Source organism: Scyliorhinus canicula, chromosome 8 (assembly GCF_902713615.1).
Source record: "Scyliorhinus canicula chromosome 8, sScyCan1.1, whole genome shotgun sequence".
NCBI lineage: Eukaryota > Metazoa > Chordata > Chondrichthyes > Carcharhiniformes > Scyliorhinidae > Scyliorhinus > Scyliorhinus canicula.
This window is the reverse complement of record NC_052153.1, coordinates 64055618-64078888: the sequence shown is the minus strand read 5'-3', so window position 1 is coordinate 64078888 and position 23271 is coordinate 64055618. Positions and strand designations below refer to the sequence as shown.

At 42.4% G+C, this 23271-nt stretch overlaps 1 protein-coding gene across 6 annotated transcripts in view; it reads left to right on the top strand.

Annotated features, from left to right (window-relative positions):
• Window positions 1–23271, top strand: part of LOC119970292 (probable global transcription activator SNF2L2) — a 188747-nt gene that overhangs the window by 50338 nt on the left and 115138 nt on the right. For 5 of the 6 annotated variants that reach the window (XM_038804675.1, XM_038804672.1, XM_038804676.1 and 2 more), the window contains 6 exons: window positions 875–967; window positions 2986–3232; window positions 10162–10288; window positions 12188–12361; window positions 19176–19349; window positions 22612–22782. In XM_038804675.1, the coding sequence (XP_038660603.1) occupies window positions 875–967; window positions 2986–3232; window positions 10162–10288; window positions 12188–12361; window positions 19176–19349; window positions 22612–22782 (986 nt within the window). Of the gene's footprint in view, window positions 1–874; window positions 968–2983; window positions 3233–10161; window positions 10289–12187; window positions 12362–19175; window positions 19350–22611; window positions 22783–23271 lie in introns of all 6 variants that reach the window. The other variant, XM_038804677.1, reaches the window with a different exon arrangement.

Genomic DNA, 23271 nt, shown 5'->3' with positions numbered 1-23271 from the left:
AAGCAAAGTTTCCATTAGTTGCTGGTGTGACTTCTTTCTCCCCAAGCCCCAACATTAATTGACTTATGAAGGATAGGTATGACTAAGATTTGCAATGAATCCACAGCAGATTGTATTGTGATATTATGAATATTTAGAAACTTTTACTTTAATGAAAATGGGTGGTTTCAGTGTAAAATGTGTTTGCTTCATAAATGCAAACATACAAATTAGAGCAGGAGTAAGGCCATTGGGCCCCTTGAGCTTGCTCCACCCTTTCATCAGATCATGAATGATCTGATTGTGACTGCAGCTCTACTTTCCTGTCTACCCCCAATACTCCCTTGTCAATCCAGAATCTATCTAACTCTGCCTTAAAAATATTGAATGACCCAGCCTCCACTGCTCTCTGAGAATGCCAAAGATTAATGGCTCTTGGAGGAAAAATGAATTCTCATCTCTTGTTAAATGGGAGGCCCCGTATTTTGCACATTAACTCTAGTCTCTCCCATTAGGAGAAGCATTCTTTCATCATCTACCTTGTCAAGCCCCCTCAGGAACTTTATGTGTTTCATTAAGATCATCTCTCATTCTTCTAAACTCCATTGATGCAGAGCCAACTGTTCAAACTTTCCTCATGAGCTAACCCCTTTATCTCTGATACCAGTTGAGTGAACCTTATCTGAACTACTTCAAATACAATTATATTGTTTCTTTATTCTCTGTCCATTTGCAGCAAAACATGTATATTCCATCCCCCATGCAATACATGGCACCATTCCTTTTGTTTTCCTAATCACTTGCTGTACCTGCATACCAACCTCATCCAAAGGTGGAGTTACTATTTTTTTTTCCAATCTGGAGTAAGGCTTAATATTAATTTCTTAATTTTTAGACATGGGTATGCATTCAATGGCTGGTCAAGCTGTAGGACCCTCACAAATAATGCCAGGACATGTTCCTAATGTTCCCAAGCCCTGGAACGAAGGTAAGTAAAGCTTCCAAAATAATTGATGTTTTATTGCTACATATCTGCTGTAATTGTTCAGGAACACGGCTAATTATATTGATTATTGTTTTATTATTTAAAATTATTGTGATTGGGTCACTTTCCTAAATTTATCTGTTGGTTGGCGTCCCACGTGCTATTGGAACTATTGATTTTAGTAACCAGCCGATATTCAGAAAAAACTCATGTTTATTTTTATTCATTTAAGGGATGTGGGTGTCGCTGCCTAGGCCAGCATTTTATTGCCCATCCCTAATTGCCCTTAAGAAGGTGATAGTGAGCTGCCTTATTGAACCTCTGCAGTCCCTGCGCTATATTTACTTCCATAATGCAGTTAGGGAGTGGGTTTCATGATTTTGCCCTAGCGACAGGGAAGAAACAGCAATATATTTCCAAGTCAGGATGGTGAGTTACTTGGAGGGGAGCTTACAGTTGGTGGTGTTCCCATGTGCCTGCTGCCCTTGTTCTTATAGATGGTAGTGGTTGTGGGTTTGGAAGGTGTTGCCTAAGGAGCTTTGGTGAGTTCCTGCAGTACATCTTATAGATGGGACACATTGTTGCCACTGTTTGTTGGTAATGAGAGAGAGTGTTTGTGGAAGGGGTGCCAATCAAGTAGGCTGCTTTGCCCTGGACGGTGTTGAGCTACTTGATTGTTGTTGGAGCTATACTCATCCAGGCAAGGGGAGAGTATTCCATCACACTCCTGTCTTGTGCATTGTAGATGGTTGACAGGCTTTTGGACAGTCAGGATGTCAGTTAATCACCACAGGATTCCAAACTTCTGACCTGCTCTTGTAGCCCCAGTATTTATGCAGCTACTTCAGTTCTGTCAGTGGTAACCCTCAGGATAGTGATAGTGGGAGATTTTGTGACAGTAATGCCATTGAATGTCAAAAGGCGATGGTTAGATTCTCTCTTGTTGGTTATTGATGGTACTTGTATGGTGTGAATGTCACTTGCCACTTGTCCGTGCATGCCTGGATATTGCCCAGGTCTTGCTGCGTTTGGATATGGACTACTTCAGTATCTGAAGTTGCGAATGATGCTGTACATTGTGCGAACATCAGTGATAATCTTTACTGACTTTGGTTGGGCTTGGGGCACAGCCCTGGCAACATTGTGAAGAGATGTCCAGGATCTGAGATGATTGATCTCCAATCACCACAATCAGCTTCCTTTTATGCCAGGTTTGACTGCAACCAGCAAAGGGTTCTCTCTCTCTCTCTCTCTCTCTCTCTCCTTTTCCCCTCCCCTGCCCCACAAATTCCCATTGACTTCAGTTTTGCTAAGGAGCAGCGATACCACCCGGTCAAATGCCGCCTTGATGTCAAGGGCAGTTGCTCTCACCTCATTGAGATGCAGAGTACAGAAACTCACTGATGGCCCTACTAAATAAATGCATGCTACATTTTAGCTGAAAATGAGTTTTAGCAATATTGTATTGATATTGTAATTGCATTGATATAGACACTTTAGAAAATCTGGTTTGTGGTGCTTCTCATGGATTAGAATTCATCACAATCGGATGCATCGGCTTAATTGCTTTTCCCCTTCCCTTCCCACCCATCTCCTTCCATTAACCGTGATGTTATTTAGCCCAAAGACATGTACTATGATCTGATAAATTTGCTGAAGCAAATCAGTCTAGAAATATTGTAAAATGCAATGAGAAAGTGAACCATGTAAGACTTGTATCAATTTACATCTATGCTACCCTTAGTTGGGGTAATTTAATAGTTTAGTCCACTGCTCATTCCTAATTTGAGCACTACAAGGCTTCAAAATATATTTTCTCTTCATTTTCAATCCACACCACCCTCCTTTTTTCTTTACTCCTATACCGAATTAACTAATTAAGACATAGCTTAAATGCCTTTCTCTGTTTTGAGCTGAATAATTTGAAAGCCAACAATTAATTCAAGTTAGAATTTTCTATCAAACTCTAGTTAGATTGGGTAATATAATAACCCTTTATGCATTTGGCTTTATTTTTATAGGTCAAGTTAATGAAATGGGCATTCCTAATACACCTCAGAAAATGCCTACTCAAGCTACTTGTGGAAGACCTTCTCCTGCGCCAGCTGTACAAGCAACTCCTTCTGGTCCTGGGGCACCACTGTCTCAACAACCTGTTGTCCAGCCTTCACCTACCATCCAACTCCATCAAAAACAAAACCGTATAACACCCATCCAGAAACCACAGGGGTTGGATCCTGTAGAAATTCTTCAAGAACGTGAGTACAGGTGAGTTGAATTGTTAATACTAGAATCACTCTTATTACGATCCTGGACCAGACCCCAACAGGACACTGGACAGAAACACCAATGTTTTATTTAATTTGTACGACTGTGAGGAAATAGGAATGTGGTATATTAAAACAAATGCTATTACTAACACAGCATTAATAACTTTTAACATTATAAATACAAATAGGTTTCAGTTAGCAGTTAACAATGCAATAACACAATCCCAACCGCTCTCTTTATCTGCCCTCAAATAATACCCATCCACTTTTAAATAAAGTTAGTAGACTCAGGAATACTTGCTTTAAGAGATGTCTTGGATTAAACCACTTTGAGAAAGCAATATCCTTCAGGAACCAACTGCAGATTCTTGCCTGTCTCAACTTACTGTTTAAACTGCCAGCTTTTGAAATTGCTCCTATTCTGTTTAAGGGTAGATATTTAATTCACTGTCTTGGGATCAGCTGCTTCTGGTCTGATCCTGATCAAATCTTTAACTGAATTGTTTTGAAAGAAACTGCTAGTCTGTCCACAGACAGATCTAACCTCGCTGTTTTGAAAGCAGCTGCTTGTATAGACCCATCCCAATCTAAAGCTAAAGTTTTTGAATTACAGAAACTGCTTCCGCCCATGGCTCCTCCCATTAACGACATAATCTTATTCAAGCTAAAAACATGTCTCTAATTATTTACTTCCCATGGACCTTCTAGCCCAAACTTTTACAATGCTTTAATTGCACCGCTGTCTCTAAAACTAGGATTTTCAAAAACATGGCTGCAGCAGTCACATACTAACCCAGGCTTTTAACCCTTATAATACATCTGAAATTCCTATATTCATCACGTGCGTGTGTGTATTATTTTTTTTCTTGTTTTATCCTGTACTTGCCCAGATGTTTTACTGGTAATAAAATAATTGAATGTTTTAGAATTTAGAACAGTACAGCACAGAACAGGCCCTTCGGCCCTCGATGTTGTGCCGAGCAATGATCACCCTACTCAAACTCACGTATCCATCCTATACCCGTAACCCAACAACTCCCCCTGAACCTTACTTTTTAGGACACTACGGGCAATTTAGCATGGCCAATCCACCTAACCCGCACATCTTTGGACTGTGGGAGGAAACCGGAGCACCCGGAGGAAACCCACGCACACACGGGGAGGACGTGCAGACTCCACACAGACAGTGACCCAGCCGGGAATCGAACCTGGGACTCTGGAGCTGTGAAGCATTGATGCTAACCACTATGCTACCGTGCTGCCTCATTTCTTCTCATTTACATTGCTTTGAATAGTGCTAATGCCATTAAAGGATTTTGAGGTGTTCCAATAACTTCCCCACTGATTCAATACTCTTCACCTGCACTTTTGTTTTTTTTTAAGTTGAATGCTAATGACCTCCCTCAGCAATCCATCAGCATGAAGAAGCTAAATTGGTTTAATACACACTGTTGAAATTACCAGAATTCCATAAACATTTTTGTTTGCATGATTAGCTCTTTTGATATTCAGCTTTAATAACGTTGATTTCAGTAATGCTTTCAAAGTTTCTCTTCAAATGGCCTTGCCAGTCTAATCAATGTTAAAACAAGTATCAGGAAAGATTAGACAGGGTAGGTTTTGTTTTGTTATTTATAACACAGAAGGAGGTCATTCTGACCACCGTGTCGCACCGGCTCCCAAAAGAGCAACCCAGCTAGTTCCTCCAGCCTATCCCATAGCCCTGTAAATTAATCACTTTCAAATGTGTATCCAGCTCTCTTTTGAAACCTCCTGCGGAATCCATCTCCACTACTCTTCCAAGCTGTACATTCCAAACCCTAAACATCTCTGAGTAAAGAAGTTTCTCCTCATCTCCGTCCTAACTCTCGAGCTGACAATTTTGAAATTGTGACCCCATGTCACTGACATACTAGATTTAAATTTATTGTCACGTGTACTGAGGTACAATGAAAAGTATTGTTTTGCGTACAGTCCAGGCAGATCATTCCATACATGAAAAACATAGAACATACAATAAATAATCTTTATTAGTGTCACAATTAGGCTTACATTAACACTGCAATGAAGTTACTGTGAAAAACCTCTGAATACCACACTACAGCACCTGTTCATGTATGCTGAGGGAGCATTCGGAATTTCCATTTCGCCTAACAAAGCACATCAGTTTGAGGAAATTGAAGCGCCCTGAGGAAATCCACACAGGCACTGAGAGAACGTGCAGACTCTGTACAGACAGTGACTCAAGCTGGGAATCGAACCCAGGTCCCTGCTGTGAAGCAACAGTGCTAACCATTGTGCTACTGTGCGCAATACACAATGTAAATACATAGACCTAGACATCGGGTGAAGCATATGGAGTGTAGTGCTATAGCAGTAGAGAAGAAGGGTAGAGAGATTAGTTCAGTCCACAAAAGGGTCATTCAGGAGTCTGGTAAGAGCGGGGAAGAAGCTGTTTTTGAATCTCTTGTGCATGTTCTCAGACTTTTGTAACTCCTGTCCGATGGAATAGCAAATAACCCATTTGGGAGGGGTCTTTGATTAAGCTGCCCGTTTTCTCAAGGCAGCGGGAGGTGTAGACAGAAGAGTCAATGGATGGTAGTGGAAACAGTATATCCTTCTTCATAATTTTGAACACCTCAGTAAGGTCACCTCTTAATCTTCTCTGCTCCAAGGAGAACAAGCCTAATTTCCCCAATCTTTCCTTGTATCTAAAATTCCTCATTCCTGGTATCATTCTCGTAAATCTCCTCTGCACTCTCTCTCTAGGGCTTTAACATCTTTCCTTAAATAAGGTGTCCACAATACTCCAAATGTGGTCTTACCACTGATTTGTAGAGGTGTAGCATCACTTACTTGCTTTTATACTCTTTCTATTTATAAACCCAAGGATCCTATAAGCCTTCTTTACAACTGTTTCAACTTGCCTGGCCACCTTCAGAGAATTATACACTTGAACCCCGAGGTCCCTCTGCTCCTGCACTCCCCTCAAAGTTGTACCATTGACCCTACATTGTCTCCCCATGTTTCTTCTACCAAAATGCATTGCCTCATATTTCACTGCATTGAAGTTCATTGACCAGGGTCGGGATTCTCCCCTACCTGGCGGGGCGGGGCGGGGGGGGGTCCCGGCGTAGCGGAGTGGTGCCAGCCACTTCGGCGTCGGGCCTCCCCAAAGGTGCAGAATTTTCCGCACCTTTTAGGGGCTAGTCCCGCGCCGGACTGGTTTCCGCTATGCTGAATGGCGCCAAAACCGGAGCCAACGGCCTTTGGCGCTACGCCGCCCGGCATCGGGGCTGGCCGAAAGGCCTTCGCTGGTCCGCGCATGCGCCGGTGCGTCAGCGGCCGCTGAAGTCACCACCGGCGCATGCGTGGTAGGGGGGGTCTCTTCCGCCTCCGCCATGGTGGAGGTGGCGGCGGAAGAAAAAGAGTGCCCCCACGGCACAGGCCCGCCCGCCGATCGGTGGGCCCCGATCGCGGGCCAGGCCACCGTGGTCCGATCGCCCCCCCCCCCCCCCAGGGGCCCGCTCGCGCCGCCAATCCCGCCGGCACCAGAGGTGGTTTAAACCACGTTGGTGGGGTTGGCCTGTCAGCGATGGGACTTCGGCCCATCGCGGGCTGGAGAATCGCCGCGGGGGGCATGCCGATCGGTGCGGGTGGGCACGCCGATAGGCGAGGTGTGATTCCTGCTCCCGCCGATTCCCGGGTGGCGGAGAATTCCGGCCACGCTGGGGGCGGGATTTACGCCGGCCCCGGGCGATTCCCCGACCCTGCGGGGGATCGGAGAATTCCGCCCCAGATGTTTGCTCATTTGGTCACCGTGTCGATGTCCCTTTTGAAGTCTCGGCGTCATCCTCCCAATTCAGTATTCTCCCGAGCTTAATATCATCTTCAAATTTAGATTTTGCCCTCAATACCAATCTCTTATTCATTTTTATTTAAATCTGAAAAAGCAAGGGTCCTAACACTGAGCCCTAGGAAACATCACTTTCAACTTGCCTCATGCCCATCTGCTTCCTATCTCTAAGCCATGTTGACTGTCTAGTATTAACTTGTTTTTCTCTCCGTGTATATTTATCTCATCCCGTATTATGGCCTCCATCCGTTTTCTCACTATTGATGCCAAGCTGACAGATCTGTAGTTTCCTGGTTACCCATTGCCCCTTAACGGCATCACATTTGCAATCCTCCAGTCCCCCAGACTAATCCTGTATTCTGAGAGGCCTGGAAAATTTCTGTTACCGGCAACGCAAAATGCTCCCTTACCCAAGACGTATCCCATCCGGGCCTGCTGATTCTCTACCTGAAATGCTGGTAGCCTTTTGAGCACCTTTTCTTCATCTATCACTATGCTGTTCAGTTGCTCAATACCCATGTTTTTAACTGGGCCATTGTCACCATCTTCTAATGTGGTAAAGACAAAAGCAAAGTACTCATTTACTACCACTGCCATACCCTCCGCTTCAGTGAGCAGTTAACCCTTGTATGCCCATCTGTATCCTTCACTAATCTTTTACCATGAATATGTTTTTTTTTAATAAACAATTTTATTGAGGTAGTTTTTGGCTTTATAAACGGTTACAGACATCATCAGAAAGAAAGCAAAAAAAGGCAAAAATGTGCAAGCATCCATGTACTTTCAATACTTCAATCATAACATATTGCACAAGCCCGCTCCTCTCCCACCGGTACTACCCGCCATATTTTACCATGAATATGTTTAAAGAACATTTTGCTATTTATTTTAGCACAGCCTGCCACCTTTCCTCCTGCTTCCTCTTAGTCTTCCTTATTCCAGCACTAGCCGCTCACCTGTACTTGAGATGCTCTTCCTGATTTCTATTGCTATTATAATCCCAGAATGCATCATATGCCTTTTTTTTCTTCCTTATTTTAGCTTGCACCCTATTCATCTTTCCTTTGAAAGTCTCCTATTTTTCATCCGATGTTTTTCCCACCAAAATACATTTCCACCAATCAACCTGCTCCATTTCAACTTTTAGACCCCTAAAATTTGCCCTTTTCCAGTCTAGGATCCTAATCTGTCTGATTTTTATCCTTTTTCAAATTAATATTGAATCGTATTATATTAGAACATAGAACAGTACAGCACAGAACAGGCCCTTCGGCCCTCGATGTTGTGCCGAGCAATGATCACCCTACTTAAACCCGTATTCCCCTTAACCCAACAATCCCCCCATTAACCTTGCACTACGGGCAATTTAGCATGGCCAATCCACCTAACCCCGCACATCTTTGGACTGTGGGAGGAAACCGGAGCACCCGGAGGAAACCCACGCACACACGGGGAGGACGTGCAGACTCCACACAGACAGTGACCCAGCCGGGAATCGAACCTGGGACCCTGGAGCTGTGAAGCATTGATGCTAACCACCATGCTACCGTGATCACTATTTCCCAACTGTTCCCCACTCTGACGTTCTCCACCTGCCCTGCTTCATTTCCTAGGACCAGATTCAGCACAGCTTGTTCCCTGGCAGGACTGAAAATGTACTGTTCAGAAGGTTCTCCTGCACACACTGCAGGAATGTCTCCTCTTCAGTGCCCCACACTCTATTCCCAGTCTACCTTAGTGTAATTGACATCTATAACTATCACAACCCTACTTGCCCTGCAGGTTTCCATAATCTGCCTACAAATGCTCTCTTCCACTTCCCACTATTTGGAGCTCTATAAGAAATACCAAACAAGGTTACCGCTTCCTTCCTGTTTCTCATCTCCAACCATATAGATTCTAATTCAGGAACTGCATCTCGTTCAAGAGCTGTGAGACTATCCTTGACTTATTCTGCTACACCTCCTCCCTTTTACCCACCTTGTTTCTACTAAAAGCCTTGTAACCCGGGATGTTAGGTATCCAGTGCTGTTCAGGCTTCTGTCAATGCTACTGTCATATGCCCCTAGAGCAATTTCTGCTTCCAGCTCCCCAATTCTATTCACTATTCCCATACATACAATTTAATTCTGCCCTTATCTCTTGGGAGGCGATCATTTTTTTGTTCACTTTCAACACTCTAGCTTTCTCTCACTTTTTCCGTGTTCCCCATCTTATCTCTTTTGCCCTCACTGGTACTTCTAAAACTAAGCCTATTAGTCAACTCCTCTGCTGTACAAGTTTAAATCCACCCTTTAGAAGAAAGAAGACATAGAAATGACCTGCTAAAGATAGATTTGGAGAGAATAATTCACTTGTGGGAGAAATGAAAACTGTAGGAGCCATAAACACAAGATAGTTATCAATAAAACAAACGGGAAAATACTTTATTTCAAGTAGTTAAAATGTGAAACTTCCTACCAGTAGTTGAGGCAAATAGCGTGGAGACTTTCAAAACAAAATTATTTTATAATCTTTATTGTCACAAGTAGGCTTTCATTAACACTGCAATGAGGTTATAGTGAAAATCCCCTAGTTGCCACATTCCGGTGCCTGTTCGGGTATACAGAGGGAGAATTCAGAATATCCAAATTATCTAACAGCACGTCTGTCAGGACTTGTGGGAAGAAACCGGAGCACCCGGAGGAAACCCACACAGACACGGGGAGAACTTGCAGACTCTGCACAGACAGTTACCCAAGCCGGAATTTGAACCTGGGACCCTGGTGCTGTGAAGCAACAGTGCTAACCACTGTGCCGGCCATGTATAGACATGTATATAAACGAAAAGGGAGTGGAAAGATGCACTGAAAAGTTGTGATGGAATGGTCTGTTTCTGTGCTGCATTTTCTATCTAATTGTGTAAGGTGAACAAAATGGTATAGAATCACGTGCATAATATTTTAAAATATGCCGTTTTCAAACTTTTTGTAACTTTAAATTTCCAATAACCGTTAAGCTATATGCCACTTGAACCTGAACCTTTTTTGCAATTTAATTGTACAGTTAATTGTAATTTTCTTTTCACAAAGACTTCAAGCTCGAATTGCTCATCGTATTCAAGAGCTTGAAAATTTGCCTGGTTCTTTGCCGCCGGATTTGCGCAATAAAGCTACTGTTGAATTAAAAGCTCTTCGACTACTGAACTTCCAACGGCAGGTTTGTATTCATAGAATCATAGAATGGAACAGCACAAGAGCTGTTCACCCATTTGTATCTTTGAAGCTATACAATTAATTCCACAACTCTGCCCTTCCTCCACAGCCCTGCAATGTTTTTCCCGTTCAACTGTTTATTTATTACTTTTTGAAAGTTGCTTCTGAATCGAGTGAGTAAATTTAGGTAATTAACATCAACAGAGGAGAAATATGGGGGACTAAAATCTGAAAGGTCTCCTGGGCGTAATGGCCTACATCCTAAGAGTTCTGAAGGAGAAAGTTGCAGAAATAGTGGATGCCCAGGCTGTGATTTTCCACAATTCTCTAGATTCTGGAACAGTCCCGGCAGATTGGAAATTCGCAAATATAACATCCCTGTTCGAGAAAGGATGGAGAGGGAAATTAGAGATTTGTAGGCCTGTTAGCCTGACATCAATCATTGGAAAAATGCTGGAATCTATTCTTAAGGAAGTCCTAACAAATAAAGTTAGAAAAGCATTATATAGTTAGAACAAGCCAACATGGTTTAACGAAAGGGAAATGCTATTTGACAAATCCATCAGATTTGTTTCAGGATATAACGAGGGTAGATGAAGGGGAAATAGCAGATGTAGTAAATTTGGATTTCCAAAAGCATTCACTAAAGTGTAGCACGAAAGGTTATACACAAGCTAAGGGCTCATGGCATTGGGATGATATATTAGCATGGTTAGAGGATTAATGGACAGAAAGCAGAGTATAGGGATAAATAGGGCATTTTCATGTTGGTCAGTGTGATTCGTGGAGAGCCACAAGAAACATTTCTGGGGCCGTAGCTATTTATAATCTATATTAATTACTTGAATTAAGAGACAGAGAGTATTTAAATTTGCTGAAGATACTAATCTAAAGAGAATAGAAACATCAAAGGAATATAGATCCCCCTCCCCCTCAATTGAGGAGCAATTTAGCGTGGCCAATCCACCTACCCTGCACATCTTTGGGTTGTGGGGGTGAGACCCACGCAGACATGGAAAGAATGTACGAACTCCACACGGACAGTGACCCAGGACTGGGATTGAACCTGGGTCCTCGGTGTCGTAGCAGTTCTAACCACTGCACCATCATGCTACCCTAGTTTAAGTGACTGGGCAACAAGGTGGAAGAAGGAATACAATATGGCAAAATGTGAAGTTATTTACTTTGTTCGTAAAAGTATAAAAGCAGAATTAAAAAAAAAAAGACATGAGACTTGCTGTCCAGAGAGATTTGGGTGTACAACAACAGAAAAATGCTAGAAAAACCCAGCAAGTCTGGCAGCATCCATGCAGCACTGTGGAGAGAGACAATAGAGTTAACATTTCAAGTCTGTATAACTCTTCGGAGCCATAGAGAGGGAAAAATGTGACTGATTATATACTGTATAAGAGGGTGGTGGAGCAGCTGCAGCAGAATAAGAGGTCAGTGATTGGTGGGAGAAAGGAGAGATTACAATAAAGATGCGTAGGACACGAGTCAAGGGGAAGTGTTAATGACCGGAGAAGGTGCTAAGTTGCATAAAGGGAAGATATCTCATTTGGAGAGCTGGTGGAGACATTTCTATCATTCTGTGAAATATGCAGCAAAGTTGCAGGCATGACTAGTGGCAGCATATATTTTTCATATGCATGCTGAATGAGTTGCTTTTCAAATTTATACTGAAGTCAATAAACTGTGATGGGTATTAAAATGGTGGTAATGGTAATTTGCACAATTGTTCATTTCAATCTATAAATGTATAAACCATAATTTGATATTTCCCTACTGACTAGCTAGAACTGCAGAAGGTGTAAAACTGTAATTAGAACTCGGGGAATCTCAATGTTTTTGGCAGACTACATAAATATGAAGTTGAAGTACTTTTTTTTCTAAAACAACACAGCTGAGGCAAGAAGTGGTTGCCTGTATGCGCCGTGACACGACTCTGGAGACAGCACTCAATGTGAAGGCCTACAAACGTAGTAAACGGCAGTCTTTAAGAGAGGCTCGGATCACAGAAAAGCTGGAGAAGCAACAGAAGATTGAACAAGAGCGTAAGCGCAGGCAGAAGCATCAGGTATGCTCATAGTCTTTCTCAAGTTATGATTGAGCCTGCTGTGAGGGATAAATCGATAGAGTAGAATTGTCTCTGACCACAATTCTGATGTAATTTTGTAAAATAAAAAAAGCTGCTGAATATGTCACATCTGCGATCTATCGACCACCCTATTTGTAGTTTCTTAAAAAATTGCAATTAAGGTAGTCAAAACTTGTGGTGTATAAAAGGTAAAAATGTAACCAATATTTCAGACAATAAAGATACCACTTAGTACTACTTAATTTATGTCTGCTTTAGGTATTCGTGGGTTGCAAGAATTCAGATAATTAGAACCAAGTTGAAATCAGTTTTACAGTGTATAATGTACATCTAAAAGTATTTAATAGCTCGCCTTGAGTATTGCATAATTCACAACTTATCTTCTGTAGTTCATTGGACTAAATCTTTGACTTACTGCTGAATGTTCTCACAATGATTATGAAAGAGTATATGCATTCTGATTTTCTTTCCTCTTAAAGCTAGCTTTATTGTAGTAATCTTCACTAGTTGTCATTTTTATATACTTGCGAAATTTAAATAATTACGGAACATGTAATTCACCACTGAATGTGATAAATTGTTTTCTAAACAATGGATTACTGAACCAAATAGTGTTAGAATATATAATCATGAAATTTGCGTAGGAAGTTCTGAATGATGTTCTTGCCTTACCCAACACCAATGTACTGGGCAGGCTGCAAATTCCCCTGAGCACTACATTCCAAACTGCCACGTGGCTGCACATCTTCAAGGAAACATTGCCTCCTCCCACTCATACCATTCTCCCTCAACTCCAAAGCTTGGTGCCAGCTCAACCTCTTGTTGGTTCTAACACACCTCTCTTCTCAGAGGTCATGTTCCACATTGCGATCCTTATCTCTTCCCACTGGTCCCATTCTCCTGCTTTTGCTCTTCACACGCATCTCTTTCCACCCCCTACCCCATCTCTCCTAACCCATCTCTTTTTTTCTCTCCCTTTGCACATCCCATAACTCTTCTTTCTTGACTCGAGTTCTCCCTTTCAGGAGACAGGAGCAGGGAGGATGCACACCGCCTGACAGTCAAGCAGTCTTAAACATCCATTCATAAACTTGCATAATCTAGCTGTTCATCACTATCCATGAATCTGAATACTTTAAATTGAGTGACAATTTCCAGGCTCGTACATGTGACTCCGACAATTTTAAAGGAGTTCCTTGTTGACAATGCTCCATAGTATGTGTTATATACATGATCAATAACCTAATCTGCATCGTGAACTTGCCTATCAGATAATATAAGGTGCTCATTGAGACTAAATTGTCTAATCAGTTTTCATCTACATCACAGCCTATTTGGATAACGGGGAATTTCTGATTATCTCCCACTCCCACAGACATGGACTGATGAATCTTGGGTGCTTTCATCCTTTGAAGCTTAATTTCTTCCAGGCTCTCTCACCTGCAATCTCCTGTCACTGCTCACTTCTGGACAACCCCGCCCCCTCCCAACCAACTCGAATACACTGCTCCTCTAATCACAGATTGATTATGGCAGTTCCTCCAGCCTCAGCTGTATTTTTTTACCCCACAACCTCTCTCCAGCGGCTGCACTTACACATTTGCGGTTTGAAGCTCGACCCTGCCTCCTGCTTGAGTTCACTGTTGTGAGTGACCCATTTATTTGCATCTGAATACTTTGCATCAGTCTTCACAAAAGAAGACATTATAGTTTTAAGGAGGAAGAATGTGGAGCATTGGATGTGATAAATATAAGGAGAGAGGAACTATTTAGGGAATTAGTATCCTTGAAAGCGGATAAATCACCAAGGCTGGATGATATGTACCCCATGCTATTAAAAGAAGCCAGGGAAGAAATAACGGAGGGTCTGACCATCCGTTCCTCATTGGATAAAGGCGATTGCCAGAGAATTGGAGGTCTGATAACGTTTTATTTGTTAAAAAAAGGAGCACGGGATAAGCCAAATAATTATAGGTTAGTCAGTCTGGGGACAGGATAAACTACCATTTAGAAAGGCATGGATCAATCAAGGACAGTGGGCATGGACTTTTTAAGGGAAGGTCATGCCTAACTAATTTGATTGAATACTTTGAGGAAGTAGCAAGGAGGATTGATGAGGGTAGCGCAGTTCATGTGGTCTACATGGATTTTAGCAAGGCCTTTGCCAAGGCAGACTGGTCCAGGAGAATGCAGCAAGCTGGATACAAAATTGGCTGAATGACAGGAAAGGAAATTGTTGTTGATGTTTTTGTGACTGGAAGGCTGTTTCCATTAAGGCTTTGAAGTACTCTGTACTACGTCCCCTGCTTTTTATGGTACATATTAACGATTTGGACATAAATGATGGGAATGATCAAGACGTTTGCAGACAACACAATGGCCACATGGTGGATAGCGAGAAGGATTGTTGTAGACTGCAGGAAGATATTAATGGCCTCGTCGGGTGGCAGAAAAATGGCAAATGAAATTCAGCCTAGAGAGGTGTGATGTGAATGCATCTGGGAAAGTCAAACAAGGCAAAGAATTACACAATACATTGGGGAATATGGAGAGGTGTAGAGAAAATTTCACCAATCCCTGAAGTTAGCAGGACAGGTTGATAAGGTGATTAAGAAAGTATATGCAATCCTTTCATTTATTTGCGGAGGAACTGAACATAAGAGTAAGGGAGTGTAATAATTTCAAGAATTCAAGAAAATACACCACAACAATTTGGCCGCAATTCTCCCAAAGGGAAAAAAGTCCCTGAGCGAGTGCGTTTAGCCGCGTGCTTCCCGGCATTCGCAGTACTGAGAAACACATGGCTATTCAACGCAACTCGCATTGACTAAGGGGCCTGAACAGCGACCGCACAGCCAAGGCCGCACAGAGCCCTGTTTTGTACAGTGGGGAGCACTGCTCGCGGGAACTTCCCATTGTAGGGAGAAATTGGAGTGCCATTTTTAAATGCCTTCCTGATCTCTGAGGCCCCCTAAACAATCCCTCTGGCTTACTGCCTAGCTCTAAAATGCAGATTTGCTAAAAAGAGATCCCGCCTATTGCGGGCGGGATTCACCTCGCAATATCTCGCGAGATTGCATTGAATCACGTGAGGCGTTGCGAGCCAGATAGATCCCGCGACTGGCTTTCAACGGTCAAGCTTTGCCGTGTCAAGCTACTTTTGGGCGTAGTGGCCATTGGATCATGCCCTTTTATTCCAACTATTTACAAAGTGCTTAAAATGGCCTTTACGTATTCCGTTCTAAAGTCCAACTGCTGGGATAAGTCCGAACATATCCCAGTGAAATCCCAACTCGATCCTTGATTGAACTAGTGGGTTACCATAACTCCTCTCTCTCCGAGAACATCCTTTTAAAGGGGCTAGCTGCTACATCCCTCCCCCATTAAGTCCTTTTTACACATTGAAAATATTACATTACACAGTAAGAACGATAATGAGAATTTTTACACTAGTCCATCAATAACACAGTCTGCCCGGTGACTGCTTCTTTCTCATAGAGCGATTTAACTCAAGTGACTCAGGTTCTTCTATTGAGGTAGTTACTGTTGGTCCAATCTCACAAGGACTTGCTCCATGTACTGATGTTTCCTGAGGAATAACACTCTGGCCTGTTATTGACTGATCTGACAGTTCACTCTTCGGGCAGCCCACAATGCTTCCTGCTGGCATAATTCAATCAGGTTGTAACACTGGCTTTTGGCTCTCGCCCACGCAAGTGGTCTACATCTTCTTTAAAAACTTGTCCTGTGCTACAACCTCATAGGATACGGCCCTTTTCTGGTGAAAACAACTCCAGAACCCAATTTGGTCCGTTACCGAAATTCTTCACAAATATTGGATCCTCAATCTGGAATGCTGTTGCACTTTTAAACAAATTGTGGTTCCTCTTCTAGTTCCTCTGGCTTGCCTCCACCCTCCCTACTAAGTTTGGGAACATCAGGCTTAACCTGGTCCACAACCGATGACCCGTAAGCTGGAGAGACTCCAGTAATCTTATGCAGGGTGATCCCATTATGATAGCGCAAACATAGTTAACTTGGTGTTTAAAAATGCGGGTGGTTGCTTCTTCAAGCCAGCCTTGATAGCCTACTAACTCGCAATCTGCTTGAACCTCACCATGAAGGCTGCAATGGATTCTCCTGGGGCTCTCCCTTTTGAATTACACTTTTTAAGCTGTAAAAAGTGACTTTGAGTGACTTTACAATCTCTACAAATGTTTCGGTATCGGGGGCATCCAGGGACATTAAGCTTCGAATCAGACTGTATGTCTGTGACCCACATGCATTTAACAGATCTCTGCGTCTCCTGCCCCCTCTTATTTCATTTGCATGGAAAATCTTTTTAAATGTGCCACATACTGTCCCAAATCTTGTGTAGCAAGATCAAACGGCTCTAGATTTCCCAAAAAATGCATTTTGTCTGGTCTCTTCTTGCAGGGTCCTAAGGGTGCACTTGTTCTGCAACTCTCTGCAATCTGACCTTTTCCCCCCAAAATCTTGTGATCTGAGCTGCTGGTCTTTATCTCATCGTCAATGTAATAACGTCAGGAATTGGCTTTACCAGTTAACTTATTTTACAAAAAAGATTTATTACAACTGTCTATGGAGTGCTTAAAATGGCCGTTACATACTCTGCTCTAGGGTCCAACTGCCGGACAAGCCCTGTTGCCCCTCCTGGACGAGGATCACAACTGGAACATCACACACACTACTTACACAAGTATTCTTGAATCAAGTTTACTTTATTCAGATCAAATATGTCACACAGACTCTTATGCAGCTAATTACTGACACATGGACTAATACTTAACCTTTAATAAAACTGTCACACAGACTAATACACTTAAGTGTCACACAGTCCTTAACTCAATAAGTGATAACTGTTACTCGGCTCACGAATCAAACTCAAACGTTACCTTAATCAAAACCGCTGGCCAAGCTTTCACGAAGGATGCTTTACCGGTCATCAAGCCCTTGACTCGGGGTAATCTTCTGCAATGGTTGTTCCCAGCGTTTCCGCTGATGAAGCTTCAAGTTCATGCTTTATACAATTTCTCCCAGATTTTCGAAGGTTCGTTGATGGCAGTTTTATGGCCCTTAAGCTGCTGAAGCTGTGTTTCATCGATCCAGTAAATGGGATCCATTTGTTCCTTTATGCCTAAAACAGTTTCCAGACTAACAGTTTCTGTGACTACAAAGGCTATGTTGCCCCTTTGCTTAAGGTCTGCAACTATCTGCAGTCTCCTGGTTTCAATCATCCTCTGCTTTCTTCCTCACATAGCTGTTATCTTTTGCCTTATCACCTATTGTTAATGATCTTTGAGACCAGTGGCCTCCTGTTGTCCTGCATCCTTTTGTAGAAATTGCATTTCCAAAAAGCCTCTGTGAGTTGTTACTTGGTCATATTTCCCATCAGGCTACAGTGCTTTTTGTAATTTAGCCATATTTCAGTAGCCTTGGGACCAGGGCTTCAGTCCCAACACATTCCAGTGAAATCCCAACTTTCTCCCTGACTGGATGAATGGGTCACATGACCCCTCCCTCACAGAACACCCCTTAAAGGGGGTAGTCCTCGGGGCTAGCCTGCAACAGGGAGGTTATGCTGGAACTATATAAACATTAGTCATGCCACAACCTGAGTACTGTGTACAGTTCTGGTCACCTCGTTACGGAAAGGATGTAATTGCATTAGAGGAGGCACAGAGGAGATTAATGAGAATGTTGCCTTTTCCTACTTTTCTCTAATTTTCTACCCATCGCTTTAAATCCATGGGCCTTAGTCATTGACCTCTCTGCTAAAGTAAATGGACCCTTCTCATCCACTCTTTCCAGGCCCCTCACAATTTTTTACATCTCAATCAAACCTCTCTTCAGCTACGTGCAGCACGGTAGCACTGTGGTTAGCACAATTGCTTCGCAGCTCTAGGATCCCAGGTTCAATTCCAGCTTGGGTGTCTGTGCGGAGTCTGCACATTCTCCCTGTGCGTGCGTGGGTTTCCTCCGGGTGCTCCGGTTTCCTCCCACAGTCCAAAGATGTGCAGGTTAGGTGGATTGGCCAGATTAAATTGCCCTTGGTGTACAAAATTGCCCTTAGTGTTGGGTGGGGTTACTGGGTTATGGGGCTAGGGTGGAGGTGTGGGCTTGGGTAGGGTGCTCTTTCAAAGAGCCGGTGCAGACTTGATGGGCCGAATGGCCTCCTTCTGCACTGTAAATTCTATGATCTTCCTCTGTTCCAATGAGAATAACTCCAGCCTATCCAATCTTTTCTCATAGCGATGGGTAGACAGATTAGAGAAAAGAAGAGGAAAAGGCTTTTCGCCGAGAGAATTATGGGGGTCTGGAACTCACTGAAAGGCTAGTGGGGGCAGAAACCTTCAACTCACTTAAAAGGTGTCTAGATTATTCAAGATTATGCTGCAAACTGGAAGGCTGCGCACCAAATGCTAGAAAGTAGGATTAGGCTGGGTGATATGGATCATGGTCCCTTTCTGTGTTATAATGGATCGTAGCCTCTTTCTGTGCCATAAACTTTCTATCGTTCTTTTCTTTCTATTCCAATACGCAGTACATTGTAGATTACTCTGTGGCTGTGCATGCGTGCACTTTATGGAGAGCATTGCCCAAAACTATCAAATAAAGTGGGTCATTCTTCTTATTTGGTATTTGTAGGATTTACCTCTACCAAAGTGAGTGCACTTGCACTTAAAGAATAATTTTAAGAGAAGCAGAAGAGTAATAAGGAGACACAATATTCTTAAAATATTCTTTCTTCACTGATATATGTGTGTTTTAGGAGTATCTCAACAGCATACTGCAGCATGCAAAAGACTTCAAGGAATATCACCGCTCAGTTACTGGAAAAATTCAGAAACTTTCCCGAGCAATTGGTACTTGGCATGCCAACACAGAACGAGAACAGAAGAAAGAAACTGAGAGGATCGAGAAAGAAAGGATGAGGAGGCTGATGGTAATGTTGAATAAATTGTTTTGATGGTTCTTGTGCTATTACAGAGGGTTCTATTTAATGAAACGCATTCAGAGCAGCAGAGGTCTTGAGTGAAACAAGCATGTTGCATGTAGCAAATAGCCTGGAAGTGACCAAATTGAATGTTAGCAAAGGAATCACCACTGAGCGCTTTACTGCTTAGCTTGAAGTTTTCTGTTGATTTGTGTGGTGCTACATTTTATGAACTAATGAGCAGTATTTGAAAAGTTAAAAAGTTTATTTCCTAACAAATGTTGGTAATCCAAGTTCTGTTACATACTGATTTCTCACATACAAAAAGACTATTCTCAACCAAATTACACCAGTTGTAAACACTAATGAAAACTGTTATCCGCTATTTGTATTTGTCATTTAGTTCCAGGGAGTAATACCTTTTGTACACTTCAATTGTAAATAAATCTGTCCAGATAATGGTAATTTCGGTTATGGCCATAGTCGTTTTGAAAGTAGTTACTTTGAATTCTGTTGGGTAAATAATGAACTCATTACAATGTGAGGGATTCAATTTTGGTGTATTCTTTTTTTAAGTGTTCATTTACCAATGCTTTCACCCTTTTTAAAGCAGCAAATAAAACTATTAACTAAAAGCTGTGCCCGTAGAACTAGTTGCTGAACTGAACCAGATGTGCATTTAATGGTAACTTGTATAACTGGCATTTGTTTAGTTTGGATTCTGGAAGGCAGTGTCAATGAGCAAACTTGCTGTCTTTACTCTTTTTAAATTGACTCCCTTGTCCTAGTGTGGACTGTTCATCCCAGGTTTTTAAAATCTGTGTTAGACTATGATTCTGTAATCCGGCATGGGAGCTTGATTTAACGCCTGTGACGAGAGCCAGATCTTGCACACCAAGCTCCAAAGTCCAAATTCAGAACGCATCCTGGCCGCAATTTATAATATCGCGCTTGTAGTATCAGGTTTAGATAAAATGACAGGTAATTGGGCTATATCTGCTTTATAACTGTCTGTTGCAGGATAATAACTAAAAAATCTACATTCAGTTGGTTTAGTCGTCAACGTCTGGACTTGCAATGTTTGCACACTAATGTAAATTTTAAACAAAAAACAATTGGGTGAATCTGAGTGGTAGGAAATATGAAATTCTTTCGTCAACCTTTCTTATCCTTAAGTTCTTTGACTGAAGGGATGTCCTAGATAATAGTTCGCCAAACCATTACTACTGACTCCTGAATCTACCTCAGCCGGAACGGGGGTTGAACCCCAGATGTTGGCATTATTCTGGTAACAGGCTAGCCATCTAGCCACATGAGCTAACCAGCCCACCCCGCTCAAACATATAGAAACTAATAGAGTACTAAGCATAGCTTTCAAAAAGGAAGATCATGCGTGACCAACCTATTAAATTCTTTTGGAAGTAACAATGTTGACCAGGATGATGCAGTAGACATAATGTACTCTGATTTTCAAAAGGCCTTCGATAAGGCACCATATAGTAGACTTTTGACTAAAACGAGAACGTACGTAGTCTGGGGACAAGTAGCTGAGTGGATAGCAAGCTGATGGCAAAACTGAGACTAAGAATTAAAGCTAGTTCCTTGCACTACACTGCCAAAAGATGTGAAGTGGTGTTCCACAAAGCCTGGCGTTGAAACCACCATGCTATTCACATAAATGATTTAGGCTCTAGAATTTGAAGTGCAACTTCAAAATTTGTGGATGATATCAAATCGGGATGTAGTTAAGGACTGCGAGAAAGTACAAGATGGTATTAATAAACTTGTGGAATGGATGTGTACCGTAAGGCATATGAACTTCAATATCGGTTTGTTAGAGGGGATACATTATGGTAGGAGAGATATAGCAGCTACAAAATTCATGGAAAGTAAATAGAGGAGAAGTGGGATATGGGACGCAGATACATAAATCACTAAAAGATGTGAAGCAGGCTAATAGGTCTATTTTTAAAAAGCGAATAAATCACTGGGTTCATTTCTACAGCGATACAATTGGGAAAAAAAGGAATGTTATGATAAAATAGAACATTGGTCAGACAAAACTAACTTGGAGTATTGTGAGCAGTTCTGGTCTCTATATTGTAAAAAGGAGATTGAGACACTCGGGAATGTTTTTTTAAAATCTACTACTGATACCAGAAGTAAGCACCTTAAACCTTTCAGGCCAAATGGAAGAAGCTTGGGACTTTTCCATGGAAGACAGGAGTGATCTGATAGAGGATTATGAATGAGTTTGCTGAGGGAGTAGAGAAGATATTTCCATTTGCAGATGGAGACCATAGTTATTGGATAGTCCAGTAGGGGTTTCAGGAGAAGCTTGGGAGCAGTTAAAATGGGGAACTCTACTACAGGGAGTTGTAGAAATGATTGGTGTAAATGTATTTAGCATTTGAGGGTGAAAGGAAAAGATATGAGGATGGGGTTATATGAAGGTGGCTCATATGGACCTTAAATACTGACATGGACCTGTTGGGCTGAAAGTCATTTTTCTGTGCTGTGGATACCGGGCTGAATCGGCCTCACCGTGTCCGACTCGGGACGTGACGAGGCCAGTAAATCTCGCAAGACACCTCTCTTGATTTGCTGGCCTCGTCACGCCTTGCGAGATCCAACGTGATCTCGCGAGGTGTCTGGATCTGGAGCCTGCCCGTTGGTGTCGGACCCAGATTTGGATATTCAAATGAGCTGTTAGTCTCCCTTGAATATGTCTACGCCAGATTACCCAGTGCCCAGGACTTTACGGCTTGCGTCGGCGACCCTGAGCGGGCGCCGTTTAGCACTGGTTTCCACAAACATAGATCAGGCATGTCTGTGGGGGGTCTATGCATGGTGGTACCCTGGTGCCAGGCTGTCAGTGCCAAGGTGCCCAGGTGGCATTGTGTCCCTGCTGGGGATTGGCCCAAGGTGCCCTGCTCTTTTATGCGGTGTGGGGTGGGCTCAATGTTCCCCTTATTGGTGAGTTGGAGCAGTGGGAGGGGGAGTCCAGAGGCCACGGTGGGGGCATCTAGAGATCGGGTGCCATTTAAAAAAAATGTTGCCCCGATCTTTTCCTGCAGTGGAGCAGAGCTCGTTCCTCGCCACGTCCCCAAAAATGAAGCAGTCACCCATTTAATATCGGGGTCATTCTATACACTGCCAGTACCAGGAAACACCCAGATATACATGCTTGACATGGGACTCTGTTTCATTTTTATTAAGTAACACCCACCATGTGAATTCAGTAAATTAACTTTCAATTTTCTGAAAACAGGCTGAAGATGAAGAAGGCTATCGTAAACTAATTGACCAGAAAAAGGATAAGCGTCTGGCATACCTGCTTCAGCAAACAGATGAGTATGTTGCGAGCCTTACTAAACTGGTCTATGAGCATAAAGCTGCTCAGGCTGCTAAAGAAAAGAAGAAAAAGAAGAAGAAAAAGAAGGTTTGTATTTCCCATTTAAAATTTTTGCACGTGCGCTGGGTCTAGGGACAATTTTGTTCTGGCTGATCTACTCCCATCAACTAAACTGAAATATAAAATTGATCTTGCCCCTGATTTTATCTCTGACTTTGGACAAAATAGCGAGAAAATGATTCCTTCGGGTTTGGAACGTGTACCTGCTGCAAGTTTGTTTTTGTGTAGTGATCAATATTTCTTCTTTTCCATTTTCATTTCTTCCTGCCCATTCTTTAGTTCTTCATTGTTTCATATTTTAATCTGTTTCTCACTTTCCCCTCTCTGCATCTCTGAAGCTAACCTATGCAGTATAGCATAATTAGTTTTTTAGTTTTCTAGTATTTTGCCCACAAGGATACATTCTTCATGTAAGCAAAGAGACAATATATTGGTAGCCTTTTTGATGGGTGTGGAGGAGGAATAACATATTACGCAGCTAAGGCCATTCCATGTCTATTTCGGTATATATTGGCC